The sequence below is a fragment of the Caenorhabditis briggsae genome (assembly GCF_000004555.2).
Source record: "Caenorhabditis briggsae complete genome, chrI, whole genome shotgun sequence".
NCBI lineage: Eukaryota > Metazoa > Nematoda > Chromadorea > Rhabditida > Rhabditidae > Caenorhabditis > Caenorhabditis briggsae.
In genome coordinates, this window is record NC_013489.2 from 12,380,027 (window position 1) to 12,396,154 (window position 16,128).

General features: G+C 36.6%; 1 protein-coding gene across 1 annotated transcript; it reads right to left on the reverse strand.

The window, feature by feature from the left end:
* Positions 1-2,104: 2,104 nt before the first annotated feature.
* On the reverse strand, positions 2,105-15,788 carry CBG20406 (the record flags this gene model as incomplete). Its single annotated transcript, XM_002646503.2, has 13 exons — positions 2,105-2,383; positions 3,014-3,340; positions 3,649-3,877; positions 3,914-3,986; positions 4,283-4,644; positions 6,084-6,186; positions 7,374-7,694; positions 8,901-9,211; positions 10,735-10,959; positions 12,100-12,208; positions 12,831-12,916; positions 14,686-14,790; positions 15,430-15,788. The coding sequence occupies 13 exons, from the start codon at positions 15,786-15,788 to the stop codon at positions 2,105-2,107; spliced, it is 2,889 nt and encodes a 962-aa protein (XP_002646549.2).
* Between the last annotated feature and the right edge of the window lie 340 nt (positions 15,789-16,128).

Below are 16,128 nucleotides of genomic sequence, written 5' to 3' on the forward strand. Positions count from 1 at the left end.
TGCATGCCTGCAGGTCGACTCTAGAGGATCCCCCTGATAAACATTTTACTAGTTAACACTTTTTGATATCTTTCAAAAGAAGTGAGATATATAGGCTCAAAGTGGACGATCCGGGTGTCGTTCTATTACGGTATTTGGAATACTGTATCTTGTCTATGAACAAAGTTACAGGTTGTAAAGTCGCTTTTCTCGCAGTGCCCGGCCTGTTTTTTTTGTTCCTTTTGCTCCGTAACTCTGTTCATAGACAAGATACAGTATTCCAAATAATACCGTTTTGTAGTACTCGTAGAGCTCTATCATACCTGATTTAGTTGGTTTGAAAATATCGATTTTGAAAGAAGTTATGGCAGGGCCCGCGAAGGCCCGAATTACAAGTATGGAAAAGAGTCAGATAGGGAGCAGGGGAAGTCGGACGGATTTGAAATTTTTCGAATTTCAAATTTTCATATTTTTGAGTCTCGGAAAGTCTCTGAAAAAGCTAAAACTCGAAACTATTGCATACGTTTTTTTTTTGAGATTTGAAAAAACGAAATAATCATTTTTATTTTTTTTTCAGAGATTCTGACTTTTTTCGGAAGTCCTGAATTTCAGACGTTTCTGAAAAACTCTTTGGATTTCTGAAAACTATGAATCGCATCGTTAAAATTTCAGGGTTTTTCAAAAATTCAATATTTGCTTTCAGGTATTCTGAATTTCAAATTTTTCAAGTACCAAAATTTCCCCGAATTTCTGAGTTTCCCAATTTTGGATTTCTCAATTTCAGCATTTTTGAATTTCAAAAAATCTGAAATTTCTAATTTTTCGAACTTTTGAATTTCTGAATTTCGGAATTTCTGAATTTCGGAATTTCTGAATTTCAGAAATTCTGAATGTCTGAATTTCTGTCTTTCTGAATTTCTGGAATTCTTCAATTTCTGAATTTTTGAATTCCTGAATTTTTAATTTTTTGAATTTCTGAATTTCTGCTTTTCTGTCTTTCTGAATTTCTGGAATTCTTCAATTTCTGAATTTCAAAGTTTCTAAATTTCTGAATTCCTGGACTTCCTGATTTTTGAATATCCGAATTTCAAAATTCCTGAATTTTCAAATTCTCAGAATTTCCGAATTTCGATGTTTCGAAAATCCGAAAAATTCTTATATGTTTTTTATTAAATTTTCCAGGAATCTCGGGTTCCCATTTTATTGGAATCTCCAGATTTTCAGATGTCCCGAATTTCTGAGCTTTTCGAAATTTCTGAAATTGGATGAAAACATCAGAAAATAGAAACAAAAACTGTTCAGATCAGATCAAAAGAAAAATGAAAAAAGGGAGAAAAAAATCAACAACAATTGAGGGAGGAGGGGTACGGTAGGGAGGGGGGAAAGGAAAAAAGCATACGCATAACAATGTGTGTATGTGGGGAGGGGGAAAAATGAAAAAAGTAAAACAAAGAGGGAGAAACAATAACAACAAAAACATGATGATTCAGAATTTTCTAGAAGCTCCTAGACAAAAAAAATGGATTCAGAAACGCTTTAGAACGTTCTAGAGAATTCTAGAAGCTTCTGGGACCTTTCGAGACATCGATTTGGCGGATTTTCAAAAATGTATGCTTCTAAGATGTTCTAGAAGCTTCTGGAATATGTTGGAGCATTCTAGAGCATTCTGGCTCATTCTGGAGCATTCTAGAACATACTGGAACATTCTGGAGACTTCTAGAAGCTCATGGAGCATCTCTAGGGATATGAACTTCAAGAAATTCAAGATTCTAGAAGTGTCTAGAAAGATTCTGGAGCATCCTGGAGCTCTGAATGCTTTAGGACGTTCTAGAAGCGTCTTCAAGATTTCAGAAATCTCTACAAGTCTCTAAAAGATTCTAGAGCCTTTTGGAACAGTCTGGAGCATTCCGGAGCATTCTAGAACATTCCAGAGCATTCTGAAGCACTCAGGATAGTGGCGAAAATATTGGTATCTCAAAAAAAAAGGGGAAATTTCTGGAACATTCTGGAGCATTTCAGGATAACAACGAGATTTTTGAAATTTTGGAAAATTAACAACAAAAAAAACAGGCAAAACAATTATAGAGAGTCCTAGAGCCTTCTAGACCATTCCAGAACCATCTCTCTATGATCTAACAGGTGGTGGAAGCAGGGACTTCTCAATGAACAACGGGGCGATGAATGAGATTGGTGGCAGCTGATAGACGGGTCCAGCGAACAGGCGGGCCGCTTCGGGGCGTGGCTGACGAACGAATTGTTGGTCTCCAGAAGATGACGTGGACTTTGGAGTCGTCGTCGTGGAATTCTGACGAGCCAGCTGGCTGAATGGCGTTTTTAGGTCGGTGACGGCGCCGTTGGATTTTCCGCTTTGCTTGATTTTTCTCGGCCGATTGCATAGGATTCCCTGGAAGAAATTGTAGTTTGTAGTTTGTAGTCTCTCATTTCTAGACTCTAGAATGCTCTAGAAATCCGTTTTTAGACCGAAAATGGTCAAATTTAAGTCGAAATGGCTGGAAATTTTTGGCTGAAAATAGCGATTTTCAGAACAAAAATCGGTCAATTTTAAGCTGAAAATATGAATTTTCGGGCTAAAAATAGCGGGTTTTTCGTGACGAAATATGGTCAATTTTAAGACCAAAAATCGGTCTTTTCAGTTCTAAATTTGGTCGATTTCAAGCTAAAAATAACCATTTTTTGGCTGAAATTTGAGTTTTAAGGCTAACAATAAGAATAGCGGTGTTTTCAGGACGAAATTCGATCAATTCTCAGCTAAAAATGAATTTTTATGGCTGAAAATAACTATTTTTCGAGGCCGAAATTAGCCATTTTTTAGGCTGAGAATAGCGATTTTCTAGACGAAATTAGACCATTTTTTGGGCTGAAAATGCTCATTTTACAACGGCTTAAATTGACAATTTTCGACTAGAAAAAATAGATTTTCAGCTATATTCATCCTGCAAATTCCCCGTTTCCAGATTGAAAACCGTAATTTTCAGCACCAGAATCTTCCAATCTTACTGTAAGACCTTCTTACCTTGGCCGTCTTTGCCACATAAACGATAGCATTCTGTCTCTTCTCCACCACAATCAACTCTTCAACGGGCGTCGAGAATTGCACCGTCTCCAGGACTCTTCCAGACTCCGCGTCGAACTTCATCACTTGTGGACCATCGAGAGCGTAGCATCCAGTGTAGCCCACATGGATTCCAACGCGTTGTTGAATGCGCCAAACGACCAAAAGGCAGAGGGTGTCCCAGCAGATCACACCTTTCTTCGTCGAGATTATCAGATGACGTTCGTCGGCGGCGAAGGAGACCTTCAGAATGTCGTCGTCGCAGCTGAGGACGTCGATGATTTTCATCTGGAAAAATGATCATTTTCAGCGAGTTTCAGCTGATTTTTAGGGGTTTTCCTGGTCAATTTTGGGTCATTTTCAAGATTTCTATAATTTTAAAGCTATTTTTCGACCATTTTCGACCAATTTTGAGCCTTCACGAGGTCCTTTTCAACGAGTTTCACCTGATTTAATATAATTCTTCAAGGCTTTCTAGTTAATTTTAGGTCATTTTGGACGAATTTCATGATTTTTAGGCTATTCTGGAGGACCATTTCCAGTCATTTGTTTAGCTAAAAAAGGCCATTTTACCTATCTAACCCACGAAAACTCACATTTTTGACACTCCAGAGCACTGCATGCTGTCCGTGAGCACTGACGAATTTTCCGTCTGCTTGAATCATTGAAATGTCGCGAATCTCGGTTTCTTGCCAATTCCTAGACCGTTCCATGTCTTCTAGAACCTCTTTTTCAGTATAATCCCAAACGCTGAGGGTTCCAGATGTCGACGCGGTGATGATTGTGTTCTGGAAACAAGCAGAAATTGGGGACATTGTAGGATTACTGTAACACGATAGTTTCCAGATGTCTTAGACCTACCGTAATTGTCTTACTAGATTACTGTACTTTGGAAAAATCGTAATCTCGGATACTGTAAGCCTACTGTAGCCAACTATTCTATCGATCTTTCTGTGGAGATTAGATTATGGTAGTTTAGGATTCATTGAAATTTCTGGATTACTGTAGTTCATGGGAAACGAGGCTAGGATAGTGTAGGATTACGGTAACCGAAGTCCTCAAAGGCATAGTTTTGAAATCAAGAATCCAGGATGCTGTAGGGTTACTGTAGTTTTTCAATTTTTGAAGCTTGGAACTTCGATGCTAGGATTCTGTAGGCGTACAGTAACCGAGGTCCTCGAGGACTGCTGAATCCTTATTTCCAGCTTTTAAATCAAGAATCTACTGTACTTACCACAAATCTGGACGCAGCTGGCGTCTGACACGTGGCAACCATGACAACATCCTTCGGCACTGCAATCGATGCGACCAGCACGGTATCCGTTGCGTTACCCTTTCGTTTCCAGAATCTCAAATGATTCTCACCGTCGAAATGGACGAATTTCTCGATGGTAGCGACGAGTTTTTGGGTGAACGCTACAGTAAGAACGTCGCGGAATGCGCATTTGATGCCACGAGACGACATATCACCGTCGATTGTATTCTCCAGAGTTACGTGCATTTTTGAGAGAGTGTAGGCGGTGGCGGCGTCGAACCATTGGATATGGCCTGGTTTTCCGTTCATAACGATGTCTCGTGGGCGAAGGGGGTCGCTGGAAAAAATCGATTTATTAGAAAAGGTACAGTAGCTCTAATTACAGTAATCCAATAAAAATCGCTCATAGGGTTACGGTAGATTCAAAATAGCAGAAGCTACCAAGATCTACAGTAACCCTAGATTGCTGACTTCTAAACTACATCATCTGTGGGTTACTGTAGTTTTAAAATCTCGTAACAGTAACTTTCTGAATTTCGAAGATACAGTAATCCTACAGTATCCTAGCTTCGTTTCTCATCAACTACAGTACTCCAGGAATCTCACTGAATTCTGAACTACATTAATCCCTACACTAAAATTCGATAGAATAGTTGACTACAGTAATCCTACAGTATCCAATCTCAGTATTTTACAAACTACAGTACTCCAGGAATCCCACTGAATTCTGAACTACAGTAATCCCTACACAAAAATTCGATAGAATAGTTGACTACAGTAATCCTACAGTATCCTAAATACTTGATTAGAAAGCTAGATTTTTGAGGTGACCTTGGAATCCTACAGTACTCTAGCTTCGTTTTTTAATGACATACAGTTTAACTAGAAAACTACAGTAATCCTACAGTTTTCTAAAGACCTTGGTTACTGTACTCCTACATGTTTCCTTTTTTTATAAACTACAGTAACCGCAAAATGTTTTTTGTGGATAACACTACGTAATCCTACAGTATACTAGATTCTTGCTTTCAAAGCTGGAAATGGGATTTAGCAGTCCTCGAGGACCTCGGTTACTGTACGCCTACAGAATCCTAGCATCGAAGTTCCAAGCTTCAAAAATTGAAAAACTACAGTAACCCTACAGCATCCTGGATTCTTGATTTCAAAACTATGCCTTTGAGGACTTCGGTTACCGTAATCCTACACTATCTTAGCCTCGTTTCCCATGAACTACAGTAATCCAGAAATCTCAATGAATCCTCAACTACCATAATCTAATCTCCACAGAAAGATCGATAGAATAGTTGGCTACAGTAATCCTAACGTATCATAGATTGAAAGTTTTCAAAGTACAGTAATCCAGTAATCCAATTACGGTAGGAATCTACAATATCTACCGTAATTCACAGTATACCCCCAGTTTTTTCTGATTCTTGAGCTACAGTATCTAAAAGGACAGTATAGGCTTCGGTAGTCCATCGTACCTACAGTAATCCTTCACTAGAATTACGGTAGTCGAGCAATCCTACAGTAGCCCTACAGTATCCCTGAATCCTCTAACTTTCAAAATTACGGTAGATAGTACTCCCAAGAAGTTGTCAAACTACAGTAACCCGATCCAAAAAGAAGCTAGAGTAATGCTACAGTAATCTTACAGTATCCCTAACTGCTGTATTTCCCAGATTACGGTAGATAGTATCCCAAAGATCCAAGGCAATCCTCAGCTGTAGTGAAGGGCTACAGTAACCCAAAAACTGCAGTAATCCTTCTCCTAACCTGCAGAATACGGTATTCAACGATCTCGGACAGTATTCCAGCGTCGAAACCAACGATTTGATGGCCATCGTGGCGAGGAGGACCGTGTGAATTGAGTTGTCTTCTGGAAATTAGTTTTTAGGATTTTTTTCTCTAGGATTACTGTAGTCCTGTGTAGTACTGTAGTAGCCAAAAATGCGGATTTTTTGGATCAAAAAAGTGACGAATTTCTCAGGATCTTCTCAGGAACAACCGATTGCTCATCATAGATCAACAAGATGTGTGTACTGTTGTTTTCACAAGAAAAGTGAGCAAACAGTGTAGATTTCACAGAACTCAAGAAGAAATAAAAAGTAATTTTTGACCAGTAAAATTTGGTGACATTTTGGCTGAAAATCGCCAATTTTCAGCATTTTTTTTTTTTTTTTTGAGAATTTTTTGGGTAAAAAACGGATATTTCGGCCTGAAATAGCGATTTTTAAAACGAAATTTGGGGGTTTTTTTGGGCTAAAAAAAGCTATTTCAAAAGCGAAAAACTGTGATTTTTAAGCTTAAAAAATGGTCATTTTCAGTCGATTTTTCGATTTTTAGGCTGAAAATCGTCATTTTCAGAGTCAAAATGGAGATTTTTAGGCTGAAAATCGTCATTTTCAGAGTCAAAATGGAGATTTTTAGGCTGAAAATCGTCATTTTCAGAGTCAAAATGGAGATTTTTAGGCTGAAAATAGTAATTTTCAGAGCCAAAATGGAGATTTTTAGGCTGAAAACAGTCATTTTCAGAGTCAAAATGGAGATTGTTAGGCTGAAAATCGTCATTTTCAGAGTCAAAATGGAGATTTTTAGGCTGAAAATAGCGATTTTTTGAATCAACTCGATGCTATTTTATGCCGAAAATAGCCATTTTTGAGGCTCAAATTCACGATTTTCAGAGCAAAAATCTATCGGAAAATCAGTCGTTTCTAGGCTGCAAGATTGCCATTTTTAGGTCAAAAATCTTGATTTTTATGCTGAAAATAAGAATTTTTATCTCGAAATTTCGTCAATTTTCAGCCTGAAATTCTCGATTTTCAGAGTAAAAATCTATCGATTTTAGGGTAAAAATAGCCTTTTTAAATAGCTATTTCAATGCGAAATTCGGGCAATTTCCAACGGAAAATAGCCATTTTAAGTGGAAAATCGGGAGTTTTTGACAGAAAAAAAACCAATTTTTTAAAGTTGAAAATCGGGTTTTTTGAGCTGAAAATAGCGATTTTTAATCAATTTAAATCCGAAAATTCGAATTTTGGCTGATTTTTTTTACAAATCCCTTACCCATGACAAGAGCACACGTGGACGAGTCGTCTGACAACACCAGACCAGTCACCGGCGCAGCCAATCTTGGCAGCTTCGTTGGCTCCTTCTGTCCTTTAGAGTGTCGAGCCAGGACGCATTCTGCTCCAGCGGAGAGCACATTTCCAAACTGAGTGACTGCCACGTGGATTCCCACTTTGTGCCAATGAATACGGTGATGGGTGTCCGAGACGCCGGCCGATCGGAGGTTCGACCATTGGAGAATTCGACCGTCCGAAATTGCGGCCACCAGATAATTTCCATTGGAAGCGAGACGTTCGATTTCATGAGGTGGTCCGCCTTCTGGAATTACAGTAATCCTCAAAGTGTAGATTTTGAAGCTATCGTGTTACAGTAATCTTACAGTATCCATAACTAGTAACCTATCTAGATCTTTAATTTCGAAAAAAGCGCCCAAAATTAGAGTAATCCTACAGTATTCCTATGTTACAGTAATCCTACAGTATTCTCAATTTTAAAGCTATCTTAGATTTTTAATTTCGAAAAGAAACCTTCAAAACTACAGTAATCCTACAGTATCCTAAAATACATTTATTGCGAACTACAGTAATCCCAAAAACATTTTCCGTTAAAATTCCGAAGCTACAGTAATCGTACAGTATCCTAGATTACATTTATCGTGAGCTACAGTAATTCCAAACTACAAAAAATATATCTGCGAAATCCTACCGTATTCCTACAGTATCTCTAATTACAGTAATACAATAAAAATCGCTCATAGGGTTACGGTAGATTCAAAATAGCAGAAGCTACCAAGATCTACAGTAACCCTAGATTGCTGACTTCTAAACTACATCATCTGTGGGTTACTGTAGTTTTAAAATCTCGTAACAGTAACTTTCTGAATTTCGAAGATACAGTAATCCTACAGTATCCTAGCTTCGTTTCTCATCAACTACCGTACTTCAGGAATCTCACCGAATCTTAAACTACCGTAATCCCTACACAAAAGTTTGATAGAATAGTTGACTACAGTATCCTCGATTCCAGTTTCTCAAAGTACAGTAATCCAATTACGGTAGGAATCTAAAATATTCCCAGTAATCCTACAGTATCCCCAAATTGCTGACTCTTGAGCTACAGTATCTAAAAGTACAGTATCTGAGCTAGGTTACTGTAGTTCTGAATTCCCGTAGCTAATTCTCCTGGTAGTTCAGCTTACAGTAATCCTACAGTATCCCAAGGGTTACTGTAGTCCTGGACCATCGTATCTAGGGAACAGCTGGCTACAGTAATCCTACAGTATCCACGATTCCAGATTTGTGAAGTACAGTAACCCTTAACAATCCTAGATTGAATTTGTTTCCAAAGTACAGCAATCCTAGGCGCCCAAATCCGAATTTTGGTGATTTTTGGCTCATTTTAAGTCGATTTTCAGTCAAATTTTCTGATTTTTAACCAATTTTGGTCGATTTTTTACGATTTTTGAATCATTTCTCAGCCATTTGCAGTCTAACTTTCAGCATTTTCAGCCCAAAAATCCCTCACCATGTCCTCCATTTTTGGCCGTAAACTTGGTCTCCTTGATGACTGAAAAGTCGACGTCCTTCAAAACGATCGAATGAACATCCAGACGGTGGGCATACGAAACCACCCGATTTTCGATCGAAATTTGCTCTTTTCGACAGTCGGACGGGATTTCGAGCACTTTGAAAAACGATCCATTTGCACCGATTACACAGACGTCGTACGTCTTCTCGTTCTTAGATGACGTGACGTCGGCACTTTTCTCAACGACCAACCAGATTTCGAGATCTTTCGAAGTATCAGAAGAAGACGATTTTTGGGCGAAGGCGCAGCTGAAAATAGGACAAGTTCAGTAGATTTTAGAGGATTACTGTAGCCTCTTTTTGGATTGGGTTACTGTAGTTTTTGGGTTACTGTAGCCCTTCACTACAGCTGAGGATTGCCTTGGATCTTTGGGATAATATCTACCGTAATCTGGGAAATACAGCAGTTAGGGATACTGTAAGATTACTGTAGCATTACTCTAGCTTCTTTTTGGATCGGGTTACTGTAGTTTGACAACTTCTTGGGAGTACTATCTACCGTGATTTTGAAAGTTAGAGGATTACTGTAATTTTGGACTACAGTAGCCTCTAAGGTAGTTCAGAAAGTCAGCGATTGCAGATAATGTAGGATTACTGTAATGTTGAACTACCGTAATAATTCTAGACGAGGATTACTGTAGTTTTTGGATTGGGTTACTGTAGCTCGACAACTTCTTGGGAGTACTATCTGCCGTGATTTTGAAAGTTAGAGGATTCAAGGATACTGTAGGGCTACTGTAGGATTGCTCGACTACCGTAATTCTAGTGAAGGATTACTGTAGGTACGATGATCTAGGACTACCGTGGCCTATTTCAGATACTGTACTTTTAGAGGATTACTGTAGCATGATTTTTGAGATTTCGAGCTCTCTAGACATAGACTACAGTAACCAGGGATACTGTTAGATACTGTAGGATTACTGTAACGTTGGACTACCGTAATTCTAGTGAAGGATTACTGTAGGAACGATGATCCAGGAATACAGTAACCTAGTTCAGATATTGTACTTTACCTATACTGTAGCCCAAGAGTCAGCAATTGGGGGATACTGTAGGATTACTGTAGATATTTCAGATTCCTACCGTAATTGTCTTTCTGGATTACTGTAATTTGAAAAAAAAATACAAACTAGGACACTGTAGGATTACTGTAGATGTTCTAGATTCCTACCGTAATGGGTTACTGTATTTTGGTAGAATGCAATCTAGGATACTGTAAGATTACTGTAGTAAACTATTCTATCGACCTTTAAGTAGGGATTACTGTGGATATTCTAGATTCCTACCGTAATTGGCTTTCTGGATTACTGTACTTTCAAAACTGCAATCTAGGAAACTGTAGGATTACTGTAGTCAAATGTTCTATTGACCTTTGTGTAGGGGATTACGGTAGTTTAGGAGAGAAAAGTGAAATTTCTGGATTACTGTAGTTCATAAGAAACGAAGCTCAGGGTACTGTAGGCGTCCTCAAAACTGCTCAACAGCATAGCCTATGTTACATAGGATACTGTAGGATTACTGTAGCTTTTGATTTTCAACGGGAACGTTTTTTTGGATTAGGGATTACGGTAATTTCAGTCAAATTTCAGTTTTCGGCCATTTTTAGGCCATTTTTTGGGCAATTTTAGATAATTTTTAGGCCATTTTGGACCATTTCCAGTCAGTTTATACCATTTTTAGGCTATTTATGGTCATTTCCAGTCATTTTAGACTATTTTAGGGTCATTTTTGGACGATTTTCAACCCATTTTCCCCTATTTCTAGCTACTTACACCACAGGAAACGCCGTAACCCTCTTCGACGACTTCTTCTCGAATCCTCTCTCGCCAGCTTCGAATTCGCTAACTTCTCCATTCTCAGTTACAGTAATCAGACGATGTTCCGACTGGAAAAACGCAGCGACGACGTTGGAATCGTGTTTGAGAAGTTGGCGAGCAGCGCCGCTCTTTTCCAGATATCGAATTTCGCATAATGTCCCGGTGGTGACGGAGAGGAGGCTGGAAATAGGTGGGGGGAAATTGGGAATTTCTGGAGCTCAGAGAGCCAAAAATTGAATTTTTCAGAAATTTTCCACCGAAAACCTCGAAATTTTTGGATTTTTGAGCTGGAAATTTCGAATTTTAAAATTTTTTTAAAGCTGGAATTTCAATTTTAGGAATTTTTTCGCTGAAAAATTCGAATTTTACGGTTTTTGAGCTCACAAATGTCGATTTTCAGGATTTTTTATGCTAGAAATTTCAATTTTCGGGTTTTTTGAAACTCAAAAATCCGGAATTTTGATTTTTTTTTAAGCTGAAAATTTCGATTTTAGGATTTTTTTTGCTGAAAAATTCGAATTTTAGGTCTGACAATGGGGGGCAATTATGCTGGAAATTCGGTGGAAAATTTAGGATTTTTTAGAGCCAAAAATCGGAAAAATCGGGCAAAACAGGTTTTTTCGGCAAATTTTCAGTCTGAAAATGGGGGAAAATTGGTGGATTTTAGTGGAAAAAAAACTGTATTTTTTGGCCAGAGCCAAAAAATGAAAATTAAGTTTTGAAACTTGAAAAAAAAAATAGTTGTAAAAATTGCAATTTTCGGATAAATTTCGAATTTCAACGATTTTATAGATGAAAATTCCCAATTCTCAATAATTTTTTAGCTGAAAATTCTGGAATTTCAGACTTTTTTTTCGGAAAATTCACAATATTTTTAAGATGAAAAAATGCGATTTTTAGGGTTTTTACTTTGGAATTTTTGCACATTTTAAGCTGAAAATTCTCAATTTTCCATAATTTTTTAAAGCTGAAAATTTCGATTTTTGGGCATTTTTCGGCTTCAAATTGCATTTTTCAATATTTTTAGCTGAAAATTCTCAATTTTCCATAATTTTCAGGTAGAATTTCCAATTTTTAGGCATTTTTAAGCTTCAAATTGCATTTTTCAATATTTTTAGCTGAAAATTCTAAATTTTCTATAATTTTTTTGCTGAAAATTTCGATTTCTAGGCATTTTTAAGCTTCAAATTGGATTTTTGAAAAATTTTCCACTTCGAAATTTCGAATTTTCATGATTTTTGAAGCAATGGAAAATGTGAATTTTCAGAAATTTTCAGTTAGATTTTTCTAATTTTTCGCTTTAAAATCCTCAATTTTTACCCATTATTCGGCGAAATGACCAAATTCGAATAGGGCTGGTCGACGAGTGTCACTTCGATTCGCTCAGCGTTTTCCATCTGAAAATTTTCGCTGAAATTGAGCAAAAATTCTGGAAAAATTAGCACAAAAATAGCGAAAAAAATAGGTTTAAAAAGGTAAAAATGGGTCAAAAACCCAACAAAAAATCGAAGAAAAAAAACCGGGGAAAAATCAGTGATTTTTATATCGATTCGATCGGAATTTTGGGGTGAAAAAGGCAAGGAAAAAAGGGGGAAAAACTCGAAAAAGTGTTTGAAATGCGTTGGAAAAGGGAGGTGAAAAAAAGGCACATTATGCGGTGAAAAATGGGTGAAAAGTCCAATAAATACAATAGAAAAAAGTACATATTAACATGATTTTGAGGCGATTTTGAGGGATATAAATGACTGAAAATGGCTGAAAACGCGAAATTTTTAGCTGAAAAGATTCTCGAAAATTGAAATTTTAGCTAGAAAAAATCATGAAAATTCGAAGATTTTTAGGGGATTTAAGGGGTTTTTCAGTCATTTTCAGTCATTTTTAGACATATTTTCAGACAAAAAAAGGCAAAAAACGAGTATTTAGAATCCTCTAGGCAATCTTATGAAGCTCATGGACGGTGTAGATGGTGTTGATTCTGGCATGAACCAGTTTTCCATGGCTGACGACGTCATCGATATGGCCTCGAATCAGAGACTCGTCTGGATGGTCTCCTCGAATGTATTCCAGCATTTTATCACGCGATGGCAGCGTGTAGACGGCCACTTTCACAGCGGTACGGATGATCCACGGGTGGTGTCTGGAAAATTGAAGGAATTTGAGATTTTATAGTTTTTTAAACCAATTTCGCATCATTTTAGGCCAATTTTGAGCCATTGTTCATGGATTTTGGACCATTTTTCGAAAATTTTGAGCCAATCTTTATGGATTTTGGACCATTTTTCCTGATTTTTGAACCATTTTTCATGAATTTTGACCCATTTTTCATGGATTTTGGACCATTTTTCATGAATTTTGAGCCATTTTTCATGGATTTTGACATATTTTTCATGATTTTTGGACCATTTTTCATGAATTTTGAGCCATTTTTCAAAAATTTTGAGCCATTTTTCATGGATTTTTCATGGATTTTGGACCATTTTCCATGAATTTTGAGCCATTTTTCATGAATTTTGGACCATTTTTCATGATTTTTGGACCATTTCCTGTAAATTTTGAGCCATTTTTCATGAATTTTGAGCCATTTTCGTTTTCTGGGCGAATTTGAATCATTTTAGGGTGATTTTAGACCATTTTAAGCCTATTTTGGTGCATTTTAAGCCGATTTTCGGCTGGATTTGGACTACTTTAGGCTGATTTTAGACCATTTTTGAGCTGATTTTGAGCCAATTACAGTCAAATTTATATCATTTTCAGTTAATTTTGGATTATTTTCAGCTGATTTTCGACCATTTTCAGCTGATTTTTGACTATTTTAGACCGTCTTTGGGTCATGTTAGCCAATTTTAGGCCAAATTTTGAGATTTGCAAATAGTTTTGAAGACATATTATCTGATTTTGTGGAGTTCCATGAGGTTTTTGAATTATAAAAAAAGTTTTATCAGACGAATTAAAAATTCATCCATAGAAAATGTAGAGAAAATAATTGCGGTTTTTTTGAGCTATAGGACTCCTGGAAATGTCGAAAACTGAAAGAGGAGATAGATTTTTTCTGTAAAAAACTTTCAAAAATGACCATTTTTGACATTTTTTCTTCCGGAAAACGACCATACATGAATCTATAACCACTAATTAATTTTTTAGAATCATTTGAATCATCTTGGAACTCCACAAAATCAGATAAAAAATTCTGAAATTATGGTTTTAGACCTGCAATTGTGATCGCGCCAAACTTTTTTCTGTAGATCAAAAATTAACTTGCAGTTCGGAAATGTTCTGTGGGAGAGCGTGTAATGGGTAAAAATTGAGGATTTTAAAGCGAAAAATTAGAAAAATCTAACTGAAAATTTCTGAAAATTCACATTTTCCATTGCTTCAAAAGTCATGAAAATTCGAAATTTCGAAGTGGAAAATTTTTCAAAAATCCAATTTGAAGCTTAAAAATGCCTAGAAATCGAAATTTTCAGCAAAAAAATTATAGAAAATTTAGAATTTTCAGCTAAAAATATTGAAAAATGCAATTTGAAGCTTAAAAATGCCTAAAAATTGGAAATTCTACCTGAAAATTATGGAAAATTGAGAATTTTCAGCTAAAAATATTGAAAAATGCAATTTGAAGCCGAAAAATGCCTAAAAATCGAAATTTTCAGCTTTAAAAAATTATGGAAAATTGAGAATTTTCAGCTTAAAATGTGCAAAAATTCCAAAGTAAAAACCTTAAAAATCGCAAATTTTTAAAAAATTATTGAAAATTGGAAATTTCCAGCTATAAAATCGTTGAAATTCGAAATTTTTTCGAAAATTCTCAGTCAAATTTCAGATTTTTTCGACTATTTTAGACTGATTTTCGGTTATTTTTTATCGAAATCGGACCTATTTTCAGTATATTTCAAGCGATTTTCGACTTACTTCGCCAATGTTCCATCGTAGCACTCCTTGCAGATTTTCGCGATACTATCGTCGTTGGAAGCGGCCACCGCCGCGTACATGAACTCCACAATGAACTCGAGAGCGCTGAAAACATGGGGATTTTTGAGAATTTAAGCAATTTTAGGGTAATTTCAATGGTTTAAAACCACTTTATGACAATTTTTAGTTGTTTTTATGCAATTTTAAAGTGATTTTTGAGTCATTTTCGGCCACATTCGGGAAAAAAAACACAAATTTTGGGCATTTTGGGCACAATTTTGGACTTTTTAGAGTCATTTTTAGACAATTTCGGACTGTTTCAGACCATTTTTTGGAGATTTTGCGGGCATTTTTGGCAGAAATTCGGGGGTTTTAAGCCACTTTTTAGGCAATTTCGGACAATTTGAGCCAGTTTTGGAAGGCTTGACTATTTTAAGCATTTTGGCTATTTTAAGCCCAACCTAGACCATTTTAAGCCTGTTTGGAGCTACTTTGACTGATTTTGGACCATTTTAAGCCTATTTAAGACCTGCTTTCAGCTAATTTTGGACCATTTCAGGCCTGTTTTAGGCTTATTTTAGCCATATTTTGATAAATTTTAGGTTGATTTTTTGGATCATTTTAGTCAATTTTAAGCTATTTTTAGGCCAATTTCGAGTCACTTTAAGCCGGTTTCGAGTCATTTTTGGTCTACTTTGGGTCATTTTAAGCCTATTTCGAGTCATTTCAAGCCTATTTTCTCACCGATTCAAATGCAAAATCGCGATTGCTCCACTCTCCTTCTCCTTCTTATCCATCGATTTTTCACTGTAAACCATTGTAATAATGGTCTTATAGCCGTCAGGATTCGACGAATGCAACTCCTTCAAAAGATCGATTTTCTCACGAACGTCCTTCTCGACGAATTCGAAGATTTTCCCCAACATTCTGATGAATTTACACAGCTCCTCGTAGACTTGAACGAACGTCAGAAGCTCGACGTCTTCTGGATGCTCTTCTGGAGACTCGACGGGCGAATTTTCGTTGTTTGAGAGAATAATGACGTCTTCGGAAAGCTTTTTCATCTGGGTGGCTACCAATTTGATGCAGAACGGCTTCTCCATGGTGCCTGGAATTTGAAAATTTGAGAAAAACATTTTTTTTTTCGAAAAATGTTTTTCTTCTGGAAAATCAAAGAAATTGACCACTTTAAAGCGGTTAAGAGTCATTTTTCGCTAAAATTAGGTCATATTTCTCCCTAAAATCAGCTAAAAACAAAAAAATCTGGAACTTTTTGCAAAATCGTTAAGAGAATGAGGAAAAACAAGAAAAAGAAAGAAAACCGGATGTTTTTATACTGCTTATGATGACTCATACAGACTCGTGGTCTTGTTTTTCGTTATTTTTTATTTTTCCGGGCTTCAATCTAAAAAAATCAATTTTTTGGGAAAAAATCGATTTTCA